The following is a 14,163-nucleotide window of genomic DNA, read 5'->3' as shown; positions in this document are numbered from 1 at the left end:
AAGTTTATTATCTTGATTCTACAGTCAGAACTTCTGATGATCTTCTGCTAATCACGTGTTTAGCATGGCGAAACGCAAGGCACCTGAAGAACTCTCCACTAATTTGAATACTATCAAAGCTCGCAACCGCGTCTCCAACCTTACTGAAGATGAGAAGGCTGTTCATTTAGCACTCAAGGCTGACCATGGCGATCTGAGCTACTACTTAAAGAAGTTATACAAGTCTGCAAAGTATATCGCTGCCTCTGCTGAAGACAAGACACGTCTACAGAATGAATTGAAGGTTGAGCGTATTCGTGTTCGGTAAGTTTCTTCTGGTAATCTCTGGTAGCCTTAATCTAACTATAAACAGGACTGAAAAGGGCACCCATGCATCTTGCATTGCGAATCAGAAAGTCAAGAATACTAGCGCCCCTTCTTCTTCTCCACAAGCCCCACCATCTACTCCGCCACAACTTCTGTCTGAGCTTGCTGCATTTGAGGGTATCACCAGTATCCCAATCGATGACGATCATAACAGCGAATGGGAGGATACTGAGGTTGAAGACGATTTAGAGTTGGAGCTTATGTTATGGCGCGACGATATTTTAAATGACGAGGCTGTTCTACCAGATGAGCTTTCTGATGAAGAGATCGCTAGCATCCAGGCTCTCTTAACTCAAGCACGCATTGATGTTGGTACCTCATAGTCTGGTAATCTTCTGGTAATCTTCTGGTAATACTAACGGTTGATAGGCCCATGAAGAGTCCAATTTCCGCAAGTGGCAACATTTCTGGGATAGCTGTATCCGCTCATATACGAGAAAGGCTGGAAAGCTGAGAAAGAAGCCTGAGCATCTCTTTGAATATATGCCATGGATTGATGTAGAAGAAGGGTACGTCTCTGATCATTCTAGCAATCTTCTAGAGATACTAATTGTTTATTATAGCACTTTTCACAACGTTATCCCACCACATAAATATTTCTGTTTGTACGAGCAGGCAGTTTGGACAAACTTTACAGCTTGGAAGTTTGGAAAGTGGGCCCAATTACCAGGACCTGCGCAGTGGTACCCAAAGTCTTACAATCTTGTCGACAACGGATGGTTACAAGTCTCCACTCATAGTTCTAGCTTCAAAGAGGCGTTCTTACTTGTCTACTCTAAGAAATTTGATAAGGAAAAGTGGGCTAAGGTATCAGCTGCACAGGATATGTTGTTTCTGGAGTTAGAGTAGAGGAGAGAAATGGAGTATTTGATTTTCCGACGCGAATAGGGGCTATAGAGATTTAAGTATTTCATCGTAGCCAGACTTCTGGTAATCTTCTGATAATCAAACAATTTGCTACTTGCCAAATGTCATCGCAATATTCAGAGTTGTTTGACTCTGACAATCCTATTTCTAATATATTCTCAGACTCTCTTCCCTCTTCTCAACGACTACCTTCATTAAATCAAATCCCTGCGGGCCTCGAATATACTGGCAAATTAAACCAATTCATCAAATGGACTAAGGATACACACGATGTATTCATTGAGTGGTGGAAGCTATCACGATGGTATGAACAACACTCAGATCATACTACAAAACTCCTTACGAAGATTGCATGGGATTCAACCAACCGGAGTTCTCAATACTGGAGAATTTATCACCAAGGAGCAGACCGGCTTTCTGGAGAACCATGTGTCATTTGTACCTATTGTTCGAAGGCCCTTACGCATCCTGCAATCAAGTCTGCTGGCCCAAAGTCTATGGCAACACATCTTGCATCAGACATTTGCAAAAAGAAGTCACGGATGGGTAAGGATAGTCTCTATCAAATGCGAATCAATCAGATGCGACCTCAACAGGTAAGGATTACCAGATTATTACCAGAATTATATAGGCTAATATCTATAATAGGATCATATTCTCACACAAGAGGCATTTTACGAACAAGTTCTATACACAGTTATCTCAACTCATAGCTCGTTCCGCTCAGTCGAGGATCCTGAATGGAAAAGGCTTGCTATCTTACAGAATCCTCACTATCCACTACCCTCAGCAACAACTATTCGAAACCTCTTAACAACAAAGCTCACACAAATCGAAGAAGAGATGCTACAAGATGTTGTTCCTGGTTCAAAGATTGCATTATCGCTCGACTGTTGGTCAAGTGTTACTCGACTTTCATTTATGGGTGTTATTGCATCATTTATCGACCGTCATTGAAAAATGCAAGAGGTCTTGATTGGGTTTGAACCTATATATACAGAGCATACTGGTGCTGAGTTATGTGGAATACTTGAAAAAGTTATCACAAGGCAGCATTTAGAAGGACGAATTATATCCATTACGACTGATAATGCGTCAAACAACACTTCAATGATGAGAGATGTGGAAATAATGCTTGATAGTATTGCAGACAACGAGCATTTCATTGGAGGAAAAGTACAACACATACCCTGCCTAGCTCACGTTATTCAACTTGTCCTTAGTGCTCTCCTTGGTCGAATCCGGATTACGCCAACAAATCAAGAGATCTTAATGAACTGGGAAGAAGAGAATCAGATGGAGGGCCTTGCAAAGTTGCAGAAGGACAAGGGTATTGGATTTACACTTGGAAAGGTATATATTCTCTTGTTAGTTCTGGTAAACTTCTGGTAGTCTTTTCTAATATCTCATAGCTCCGGAAGCTCACTATCTTTGTTAATTCAAGTCAAACTCGAAGGAACAGGTTTATGACTTTGCAAAAGGCAAACATGAACCGGGGTCAATCATCTCAGAGGCTTCTTCGACTTATTCAAGATGTATCAACTCGATGGGATTCGACATGCCATATGCTTCTGCAAGCACAGCAACTCAAGTCAACAATCAATCAATATACTCGAGGCGATCATGGTGCTCACATGTTCAGACTTAGCGAGCTAGAATGGAAGCACATCGAATACATCATTGATCTTACAAGGCCATTCAACTTCTTTACAACAAACATTGGATCGTCAGCCGGACCTACTGTCTGCTATACACTTGGAGTATATCAAAAACTCTTATCAACGCTTGAAGGAACTCGGCACCGGCTACGGCATAAGACATATCCATGGGCAGCAAAGATGACTTTAGCAATCGATGCTGCAGAGAAGAAGATTAGGAAGTATTATAACAAGCTATACACAAATACTGGATCTATCTTCGCATTTGCTAGTATCTTAAATCCTAGTGTGAAGCTCTCACACTTTAACAAAAAGGTTTGCAAGCTTGACTTTTCAATACGAAATTGGGAGACTGTAAGGATGCCTCCTTACTCGGGGTAGTTACGGCCGTCACGTGGCGCCATCGAGACTCGGGGCCGTTACGGGTCAGTCGCGACTGACAGCCTTAGGCACATAACGTAAGGAAGCCTTAGGCAAACAGGGAGCTAGCTGAGTCGGAGCGGTTTCGGGTATTTTAAGGGAACAGCCATACAGGGTGACACCTTCATCTTTTTTGTATCCTTCGTAGTAGACCTATAGGATAGAATACAGCATCACCTCCGACTCGCACTCCCATATGCACCTACGGAGAGCCGTATTCCCTGTGTCCTTACATTATACAAAAAAGATCACGCCTGCCGGGGACGGCCGTACTTAAATAATATCCCACAACGGAACGACTCAGGAGAACTGTCGAAACACCACCGACCGCGACTCAGTGACATTTCGAAGTAGAGACCTGACGACTTCAAATAGCCGTGACCCCAGAGAACTCACGGACAACCAGTGGATCAGGGTTTGATCCTGCAGAGCAAGCTGGTAAAGTCGCCGACGCGTTGGCGCCGAATAGGATACGAGATCCTTAAGAACCCCCTCAAGCACAGAGGCAATTGTGAACAAGAGTGTTGATAGCTACGAGCTACCGGAAGTCAAACTCTTTCGTATCGACACCGATACACTCCCGAACCAATATGAGGAAAATGACCTCAAACATCCCCCAAGACAATGATGGTCAACCGTCACGAATGTCAACGAGACAAACCACCGCTGCAGCTACGACCGCTGCACCCACCGATGACATACCGGATCGAATGGCAAACCTCGAGATCCAGATGCAAGAGATCAAGGAAATGATAGCCAACCTAGCGGCAACCCAGACCAGAATACCGTCCACGCCACAGGTGGACACCGTCGAAGTTGAGGAGCGACGAACTTCCCCTATGCGAAACACCCCCGAGACAGTTCAGTTGCCGCCTCTTCGAAACACTCGTTCTCCATCGATTCCGAGGATGTATTCCGAAGACCCTCCGAATCGCTACAAGAAATCCACCATCTCTGAGAAGATTACGCCGCTCAGCGATGGGATAGAACATACCTTTATGCAATGGAGCGCGTCCATTCGGGACCGCCTCGTAGTCAATGAGGATCACTACCCTACCGACGTCTCGAGAAGAGCGTTGATATGGGGGACTACGACTGGCCTGGCAAAGAAATACCTCGAACCCCAATACCTATCCGCGACACATGGGTTTCGGAGTGCCGAAGAGATGATGGACCTGTTGGGTTCATATTACCTCACTGGCAACGAAACGGAACAGGCCCGGAACCTCTTCGACGACCTCCAAATGGGAGAGAAAGGACATACCAACGAGACTTTCTCAGAGTTCAAAGCTCGCTTCCAAAGTGCAGCTATTACGGGACAGGTCACAGAGTCGGAATGGTTTCGGTACATGTGGAACAAGTTGACCCCTCAATTCCGTAGCCGCGTAGCGGTTATCAAAAGTCAATGGAAGGGAGACTACCACACTATGGTCCGAGAACTCACCGCCTTCAATCAGGAGCGACGCCGGAACAACGAGCTAAGCTTCCCGTCCAAGAGCGGCGAGTCGAGCTCCCGAGGACCCGCTCGTCTGAGCTCATCTAGGTTCACACCCGCTGAGCCCGGAAGAACCCAACCGCCGAGGCCTACAAGAAGCCCTCTGGTCTCCTTCCAGAGGACTCCTTTTACGCCCACGGCCCCCAAGCCGGACATTACAGGCCGCGTGCGGACCGCCGTGCCGGCTACGTCCGGGAACTGTTTCAAGTGCGGCAAGCCGGGCCATTTCCAAGACAAATGCCCGCTCAACCCCACCGTCAAGGAGATTGACCGCGAAGCCCCTGAGGACGAAGAGCAGTGGGAGGAAGCAGTCGCCCACCAGTCGGATGCGTCCCTGGAGGAAAACGACGAGGCCTAGGGAAAGGCTCCTTCCTAGGTCTACGCAAATGTGATCTGCAAGGACTGGATTTACGAGAGCTCTTGGGAGGCTCCCAATTTCTCGTTGATACAACCCTGAGTATGAACGGACTCGGGGTGCAAACGAAGTCACTCGCAGACACAGGAGCAAATGGCTACCTCGTCATTAATAAGCTTTTCGCGCAACGGTTGTCGAAAGCGCTTCAGAGCCCCATACGGAAACTGCCCTACTCTGTACCCATACGTGGATTTCAGCGAAATATCCAAAGCTACGTATCGGAGTATATTCGGTTACACTTGACAGTCGAAGGACGCCGAATATATAACTGCCCCTTTGTGCTCCTAGATCTCGGAGCGCAAGATGTGATAATTGGGAAGAAGCTTTTTAGCCGCTTCCGAATCCTACTCGACTCTGCAAAGAGCCTGCTAGTATGGCCAAAGGAGTACCCGCCTACTCCTAGCTGGAGCAAAGAGATCACCTTGCCCTACCACTCACGTGAACTGTCTATACGTCACCCCGCCCATCAATCGGATGCGAACCGGCGGGACGATGCCATCGACCATGACGACAGACGACGTGAGGGCGGACGCTCGATACCAATGAAAGTGATAACGGCCCATCGTGACGCTATTATGATCACCCCACCGAGCCCGGTGCGAGACGAGGGAACGACCCACCCGCACCCCAAAACCCCAAGGACACGAGCCTCGCCCATGGAAACCTATAAAGACGGACCCTTAGGGCAAGTGGAGGCGAAACCTCCAAGAAACGGACCATCCGCATATGAGAGAAAGAATCATGGGAGGAGCGGAGTCTTCTCTCTTTCCCGACGCCAGACCCTGGTATGCAGCTTCACGCCGGTCCAAATTTGCGAGATTGGCGCAAACGCTTTCCACTATGAGATGATGCGAAGCGACTCCGAGTTCTTTACGACAAGCATCTACGAGATCGACCAGATCATCCGAGAGAGGGAAGCGGCCGAGGACGAGGAAACGCTCCGCCTCATTCGGGACAAGCTTCCGCATATGCACCGCAACTATTCCGATGTCTTCTCGAAGTCGGAATCTGATCAGCTTTCCCCGCATCGCATATACGATCACAAGATACAACTAGAAGCCCCTTTACCAAATGCCTTTTCGCCACTATACCGACAAAGCACCGAAGAGCTTAAGGCGACTAAGCAATACCTATTAGAGAACCTCGAGAAGGGCTTTATAGTCAATAGCAATAGCCCGTTTGCCTCCCCTATACTGTTCGTGAAGAAGGCAGATGGCAAACTGAGATTTTGTATCGACTACCGGAAGTTGAACGGACTTACCCGTAACGACCCCTACCCTATCCCGCGTATCGACGAACTACTAGGACGGGTGTCGAAAGCAAAAATCTTCACGAAGCTAGACATTAGGCAAGCCTTCCATCGTATACGAATGGACCCCAACTCCGAGGAGTACACGACCTTCCGGACTCGGTATGGATCCTACAAATGCAAAGTGCTGCCGTTTGGCCTAACGAACGGCCCCGCAACCTATCAGAGGTATATGAACGACGTTCTTATGCAATACTTGGACGACTTCTGTACTGCCTACCTAGACGACATCCTAATCTACTCCGAGGACCCGCGGAACACATGGACCACGTACATAAGGTCCTCCAACGGCTTCGAGAAGCAGGACTACAAGCCGACATTAAGAAATGCGAGTTCAACGTAACCCGGACAAAGTATTTAGGCTATATCCTGACTACTACCAGTGTCGAAGCGGATCCCGAGAAGATCGAACCCCTCCGGAATTGGATCCGGCCAACAACTGTCACAGGCGTGAAGTCTTACCTTGGATTCTGCGGCTTCTACCGCCAATTTATCAGAAATTTCGGGAAAATAGCCAAGCCTCTCACCACTATCACCAGCCCCTCAGAACCGTTCCTGTGGACTGACGAATGTGAGAACGCTTTTGAAGAAATGCGCCGACAGCTTTTAGCCGTGCAGGCGCTCCACCACTTCAACCCCGAATTGCCTACGAAGCTGGAAACAGACTCTTCTGATGGAGTCGTAGCCGGTGTCCTTTCTCAGGAACACCCCAACAAGCGATGGTATCCTGTAAGCTTCTACAGTCACGTCCTATCTGGGCATGAGATCAATTGGGAGATCCACGACAAGGAACTGTTCGCCATCGTCAAAGCGTTCGCAAAATGGAGGCCAGAATTAGCATCGGTACGCCACCGAATCGACGTCTATACAGATCACCGATCGCTGGAATACTTCATGTCGACGAAGGTTCTCACGGCGAAGCAGGTTCGGTGGATGGAGCTACTCTCCGACTTCAATTTCTCTATTGCGTATACTGCTGGCAAGAACAATCAGAAGGCAGATATACTGAGCCGAAGAGAGCAAGACCTGATTACGCAACAGAAGGTCAAACTCGACAGCCGTGCGAGGGTGCTGTTAGGCCCAGCCCGACTACACTCCCGAATCAGTGCCGAATTAGCACAAACGTACGTGGCCTCGATCAATGCGATGGACGCCCCGAACACCCAGGTCCCCTTTGACCTGATAGAAGCGCTCTGCGCGGATAATAGGAGGTCGTTTACCGACACTCGCGTGAAAGACCCCCTACCTAACGGGTTTATAATGAAGGACCAACTCTTGCTATACAAAGGTCGACTGTGCGTAAACCGGCACACCGAGTTATGTACGAAACTCATACGGGAAGCACACGATCAAGTATCAGTAGCCCACCCTAGTGGCAGGAAAACTTATCAGTTACTCGCCCCGAAGTATCATTGGGTCGGAATGGAAGCGGATTGCCTCCGATATGTGCGCAACTGCGTGACGTGCCGACTTTCTCACACTAGCGTGACGAAGCAGCAAGGCTTCTTACACCCCCTACCGGTACCCGAATACCCCATGCAACACCTAACGATGGACTTTAAGGAATTCCCAAAGGATAAACACGGATTCGACAGCATCCTTGTGTTCATGGACCGACTCGGTAAGGGTTCGGTGTCCATACCGTGTCATAAGACCACCGATGCCCGCCAAATGGCGCAGCTATTCATCGAATGGATATATCGATTCGGACACACCCCAGAGTCGATCATTAGTGATCGCGGACCCAATTCATATCAGCTTTCTGGCGAGAGTTCTGCCGAATCATAGGGGTCAAGATTAAGCTGTCGACAGCCTATCACAAGCAGACCGACGGGCAGACAGAAATCATGAATAGGTATATCGATCAGAGACTGAGGCCCTTCGTATCACATTACCAGGATAACTGGAGCGAGCTCATTCCCATCATGGATCGGGTGCAAATGACCCTTCCCCATGCCTCGATCGGAATGACCCCTACCGACTCAAGTACGGAACTGATCCGCGCACCAGTTGGGACTGGGAAACCCCGAAAGCCACGACCCCTAGGGAAGTCATGAACCAGAAGGAAGCCAAAGCAGTAGCAAACCGCATGCACTCCGCATGGATTTACGCAAAGGAGAACATGGCCAAAGCACAAGAGGATATGTCTAAATACGCGAATCGACGCCGACGAGCCATTGACTGGGACGTAGGAGACAAGGTTTACCTATCGACCAAGAATCTGAAAAATCACCGCCCTAGCCGTAAGCTGGGGCAACAATGGGTCGGACCCTATACGGTACTGGAACAAATCGGACACGCCTTCCGACTAGACCTACCGAAGGGTTCCCAAATACACGATGTCTTCTCTCCAGACGTACTCATCAAGGCTCCGAATAACCCGCTGCCCGGTCAAGCAGCGCCTGAGCCAAGCAGCNGACCCTTAGGGCAAGTGGAGGCGAAACCTCCAAGAAACGGACCATCCGCATATGAGAGAAAGAATCATGGGAGGAGCGGAGTCTTCTCTCTTTCCCGACGCCAGACCCTGGTACGCAGCTTCACGCCGGTCCAAATTTGCGAGATTGGCGCAAACGCTTTCCACTATGAGATGATGCGAAGCGACTCCGAGTTCTTTACGACAAGCATCTACGAGATCGACCAGATCATCCGAGAGAGGGAAGCGGCCGAGGACGAGGAAACGCTCCGCCTCATTCGGGACAAGCTTCCGCATATGCACCGCAACTATTCCGATGTCTTCTCGAAGTCGGAATCTGATCAGCTTCCCCCGCATCGCATATACGATCACAAGATACAACTAGAAGCCCCTTTACCAAATGCCTTTTCGCCACTATACCGACAAAGCACCGAAGAGCTTAAGGCGACTAAGCAATACCTATTAGAGAACCTCGAGAAGGGCTTTATAGTCAATAGCAATAGCCCGTTTGCCTCCCCTATACTGTTCGTGAAGAAGGCAGATGGCAAACTGAGATTTTGTATCGACTACCGGAAGTTGAACGGACTTACCCGTAACGACCCCTACCCTATCCCGCGTATCGACGAACTACTAGGACGGGTGTCGAAAGCAAAAATCTTCACGAAGCTAGACATTAGGCAAGCCTTCCATCGTATACGAATGGACCCCGACTCCGAGGAGTACACGACCTTCCGGACTCGGTATGGATCCTACAAATGCAAAGTGCTGCCGTTTGGCCTAACGAACGGCCCCGCAACCTATCAGAGGTATATGAACGACGTTCTTATGCAATACTTGGACGACTTCTGTACTGCCTACCTAGACGACATCCTAATCTACTCCGAGGACCCCGCGGAACACATGGACCACGTACATAAGGTCCTCCAACGGCTTCGAGAAGCAGGACTACAAGCCGACATTAAGAAATGCGAGTTCAACGTAACCCGGACAAAGTATTTAGGCTATATCCTGACTACTACCAGTGTCGAAGCGGATCCCGAGAAGATCGAACCCCTCCGGAATTGGATCCGGCCAACAACTGTCACAGGCGTGAAGTCTTACCTTGGATTCTGCGGCTTCTACCGCCAATTTATCAGAAATTTCGGGAAAATAGCCAGCCTCTCACCACTATCACCAGCCCCTCAGAACCGTTCCTGTGGACTGACGAATGTGAGAACGCTTTTGAAGAAATGCGCCGACAGCTTTAGCCGTGCAGGCGCTCCACCACTTCAACCCCGAATTGCCTACGAAGCTGGAAACAGACTCTTCTGATGGAGTCGTAGCCGGTGTCCTTTCTCAGGAACACCCCAACAAGCGATGGTATCCTGTAAGCTTCTACAGTCACGTCCTATCTGGGCATGAGATCAATTGGGAGATCCACGACAAGGAACTGTTCGCCATCGTCAAAGCGTTCGCAAAATGGAGGCCAGAATTAGCATCGGTACGCCACCGAATCGACGTCTATACAGATCACCGATCGCTGGAATACTTCATGTCGACGAAGGTTCTCACGGCGAAGCAGGTTCGGTGGATGGAGCTACTCTCCGACTTCAATTTCTCTATTGCGTATACTGCTGGCAAGAACAATCAGAAGGCAGATATACTGAGCCGAAGAGAGCAAGACCTGATTACGCAACAGAAGGTCAAACTCGACAGCCGTGCGAGGGTGCTGTTAGGCCCAGCCCGACTACACTCCCGAATCAGTGCCGAATTAGCACAAACGTACGTGGCCTCGATCAATGCGATGGACGCCCCGAACACCCAGGTCCCCTTTGACCTGATAGAAGCGCTCTGCGCGGATAATAGGAGGTCGTTTACCGACACTCGCGTGAAAGACCCCCTACCTAACGGGTTTATAATGAAGGACCAACTCTTGCTATACAAAGGTCGACTGTGCGTAAACCGGCACACCGAGTTATGTACGAAACTCATACGGGAAGCACACGATCAAGTATCAGTAGCCCACCCTAGTGGCAGGAAAACTTATCAGTTACTCGCCCCGAAGTATCATTGGGTCGGAATGGAAGCGGATTGCCTCCGATATGTGCGCAACTGCGTGACGTGCCGACTTTCTCACACTAGCGTGACGAAGCAGCAAGGCTTCTTACACCCCCTACCGGTACCCGAATACCCCATGCAACACCTAACGATGGACTTTAAGGAATTCCCAAAGGATAAACACGGATTCGACAGCATCCTTGTGTTCATGGACCGACTCGGTAAGGGTTCGGTGTCCATACCGTGTCATAAGACCACCGATGCCCGCCAAATGGCGCAGCTATTCATCGAATGGATATATCGATTCGGACACACCCCAGAGTCGATCATTAGTGATCGCGGACCCCAATTCATATCAGCTTTCTGGCGAGAGTTCTGCCGAATCATAGGGGTCAAGATTAAGCTGTCGACAGCCTATCACAAGCAGACCGACGGGCAGACAGAAATCATGAATAGGTATATCGATCAGAGACTGAGGCCCTTCGTATCACATTACCAGGATAACTGGAGCGAGCTCATTCCCATCATGGATCGGGTGCAAATGACCCTTCCCCATGCCTCGATCGGAATGACCCCCTACCGACTCAAGTACGGAACTGATCCGCGCACCAGTTGGGACTGGGAAACCCCGAAAGCCACGACCCCTAGGGAAGTCATGAACCAGAAGGAAGCCAAAGCAGTAGCAAACCGCATGCACTCCGCATGGATTTACGCAAAGGAGAACATGGCCAAAGCACAAGAGGATATGTCTAAATACGCGAATCGACGCCGACGAGCCATTGACTGGGACGTAGGAGACAAGGTTTACCTATCGACCAAGAATCTGAAAAATCACCGCCCTAGCCGTAAGCTGGGGCAACAATGGGTCGGACCCTATACGGTACTGGAACAAATCGGACACGCCTTCCGACTAGACCTACCGAAGGGTTCCCAAATACACGATGTCTTCTCTCCAGACGTACTCATCAAGGCTCCGAATAACCCGCTGCCCGGTCAAGCAGCGCCTGAGCCAAGCAGCGAAGTCGTAGATGGCCTAGAGGAGTGGGAGGTCGAAAAGATCCTCGCCGTAAGGATCCGGCGAAAACAACTTCAATACCAGGTATCCTGGGTCGGATACGATCCGGACCCGGAATGGTACCCCGCCTCAAACTTTAAGAACTCCCCCTACAAAATCCGGGAGTTCCACGCGGAGTACCCAAACCTGCCAGGACCGCCGCAGGACCTACCCGGCTGGATCACGGAATGGGAGACAGGCAAACCAAGCTACGATCACGAGAGGCACGGCAAAGCAGAGGAAAACAGCGTCGTGGCTACCTACGACACTAAACTAAACACCCTCTAAGCCAGGGCACCCTCAGAGCCGTAGCCCTTGCGGAAGCCACCCTTCCCAAACGTCTCACCGGCGTCGCAACAAGCGGCTACCACCATGAGAGATGAAGGGTCGAAGTGACCCCACGCGAAAGACCACGCCCGAGTTCCCTCCGACACAGGGCCTATCACCCAAGGTCGACGGTCACCCCCTCCTCCTCCACCTCCGCCCCCCTCTTCCTCTTTTTCCCCCCACCACCGCCCACCTTCGCCGCTGCGGCGAGGACGTCGGGGATCCTCTCCACCAACTCCCCCACCGCATCCACCGCAGAAGCCACCCCATCAAGGGCAGCGATCTCCTTCTCCTGGTTCACCAGGATCAGGGCCGATTTCTGGCCCACGACGGCCACGGCCTGGCGGACCCGCTACGGTCGTCAGCGCGAGAACCAAAAACACACAAGGGAAACGGAAAACTTACCTCCAGACCGTCCTCGACGGCGGCGCGGAGGGCGCAACTCTCCATATAGGCCGAAAGCTCGGCCGGGGAGCGGAACTTCGGCATATTGGCGGTGGCCAATGTGACCACACGCCCAATCTCCGCCGCAGCGGCCTTGATGGCGGCGGGGACGGGAGGGGTTGCTGCCTCGGTAGCCAGGAGCTTCTGGTACTCCGGGCCAGCAAACCAGGAGATCTATCTCCAGAGGTCAGCGACGGGCAGACAGACAAACCACAAAACCGAAAACCAAACGAGAACCCACCGGAACACACGTTGCGTGTTGGGCCACGCAGCGCTCACACTTGGAGCTTTCCAAGCTCCACACACACGAGACGGCGGGATCTCTGTCCTTCTTGCGCCCTTTGGCGCGCACGCAGCGCATACACTGCTGGCGGAAAGCCACAGTGAGGGCGCCGGGAGGAGGGGGAACCGGCATCTTCAAATTGGAAATCTGCGATTTCCCGTCAGCCCAACCCAAGTTATCACCACCGCGCCAGCGCGGTTCCGTCACCTACCAAATCGTTCGTTGTGTTTTTGTATCTAAAAACAACCTGTTAGCATCCAGCTGTACCATCGGAAGGGCCACTTACCAGTCTCGGGAGGGGGGCTCAGCGTCGTTGTTGTGAAGAAAACAACAAGTTCTGGGCGAAGCTCGAATTCATATTCTGGCTTATAACAAAGCCGTCCGAATCGGGTTAGCGCGAAATTTCCCCCTCGACACATACCGCGCGGACCCTATTCGATACCAATACGGACCCTCGCAACACTAATCGCCGCGCACACAACAAAGACGCGACTTTGCGCAAACGGATTCAGACCACTTCCAGTGCCTATACGGCCGCCCACCATCAGCCTTCTGGACAAACAAAGGGCATTCTAGTCTTGGCGCCCGCACCTCACCCACCAACCCAAACAAGGGCTCGTCGCGGCAGCTACTCGGCTTGCGTGCTTTGAGGACAAAGCACCTTCTCAAGGCGGGGGGTAGTGTAAGGATGCCTCCTTACTCGGGGTAGTTACGGCCGTCACGTGGCGCCATCGAGACTCGGGGCCGTTACGGGTCAGTCGCGACTGACAGCCTTAGGCACATAACGTAAGGAAGCCTTAGGCAAACAGGGAGCTAGCTGAGTCGGAGCGGTTTCGGGTATTTTAAGGGAACAGCCATACAGGGTGACACCTTCATCTTTTTTGTATCCTTCGTAGTAGACCTATAGGATAGAATACAGCATCACCTCCGACTCGCACTCCCATATGCACCTACGGAGAGCCGTATTCCCTGTGTCCTTACAGAGACAGAGTTTGAACAACAGTTTAGGACTCTTTATAAAGAGCAGTACTCTACAGTGAGAGTTGCGAGTCAATCAGGATTATGAGATGCAGAT

General features: G+C 50.6%; 1 protein-coding gene across 1 annotated transcript; it reads left to right on the top strand.

The window, feature by feature from the left end:
• Nucleotides 1-64: 64 nt before the first annotated feature.
• VC83_03509 (uncharacterized protein) lies at nucleotides 65-1,215 on the top strand (the record flags this gene model as incomplete). The annotated part of the gene is made up of 4 exons (XM_024467155.1): nucleotides 65-303; nucleotides 353-674; nucleotides 736-875; nucleotides 930-1,215. 4 exons carry the CDS (start codon nucleotides 65-67, stop codon nucleotides 1,213-1,215), a joined length of 987 nt encoding a protein of 328 aa, XP_024326039.1.
• Between the last annotated feature and the right edge of the window lie 12,948 nt (nucleotides 1,216-14,163).

The sequence above is a fragment of the Pseudogymnoascus destructans genome (genome assembly GCF_001641265.1).
Source record: "Pseudogymnoascus destructans isolate 20631-21 unplaced genomic scaffold scaffold_6, whole genome shotgun sequence".
Classification (NCBI taxonomy): domain Eukaryota; kingdom Fungi; phylum Ascomycota; class Leotiomycetes; order Thelebolales; family Thelebolaceae; genus Pseudogymnoascus; species Pseudogymnoascus destructans.
The sequence above is the reverse complement of the archived record's forward strand: the minus strand, read 5'-3'. Positions and strand labels throughout refer to the sequence as shown.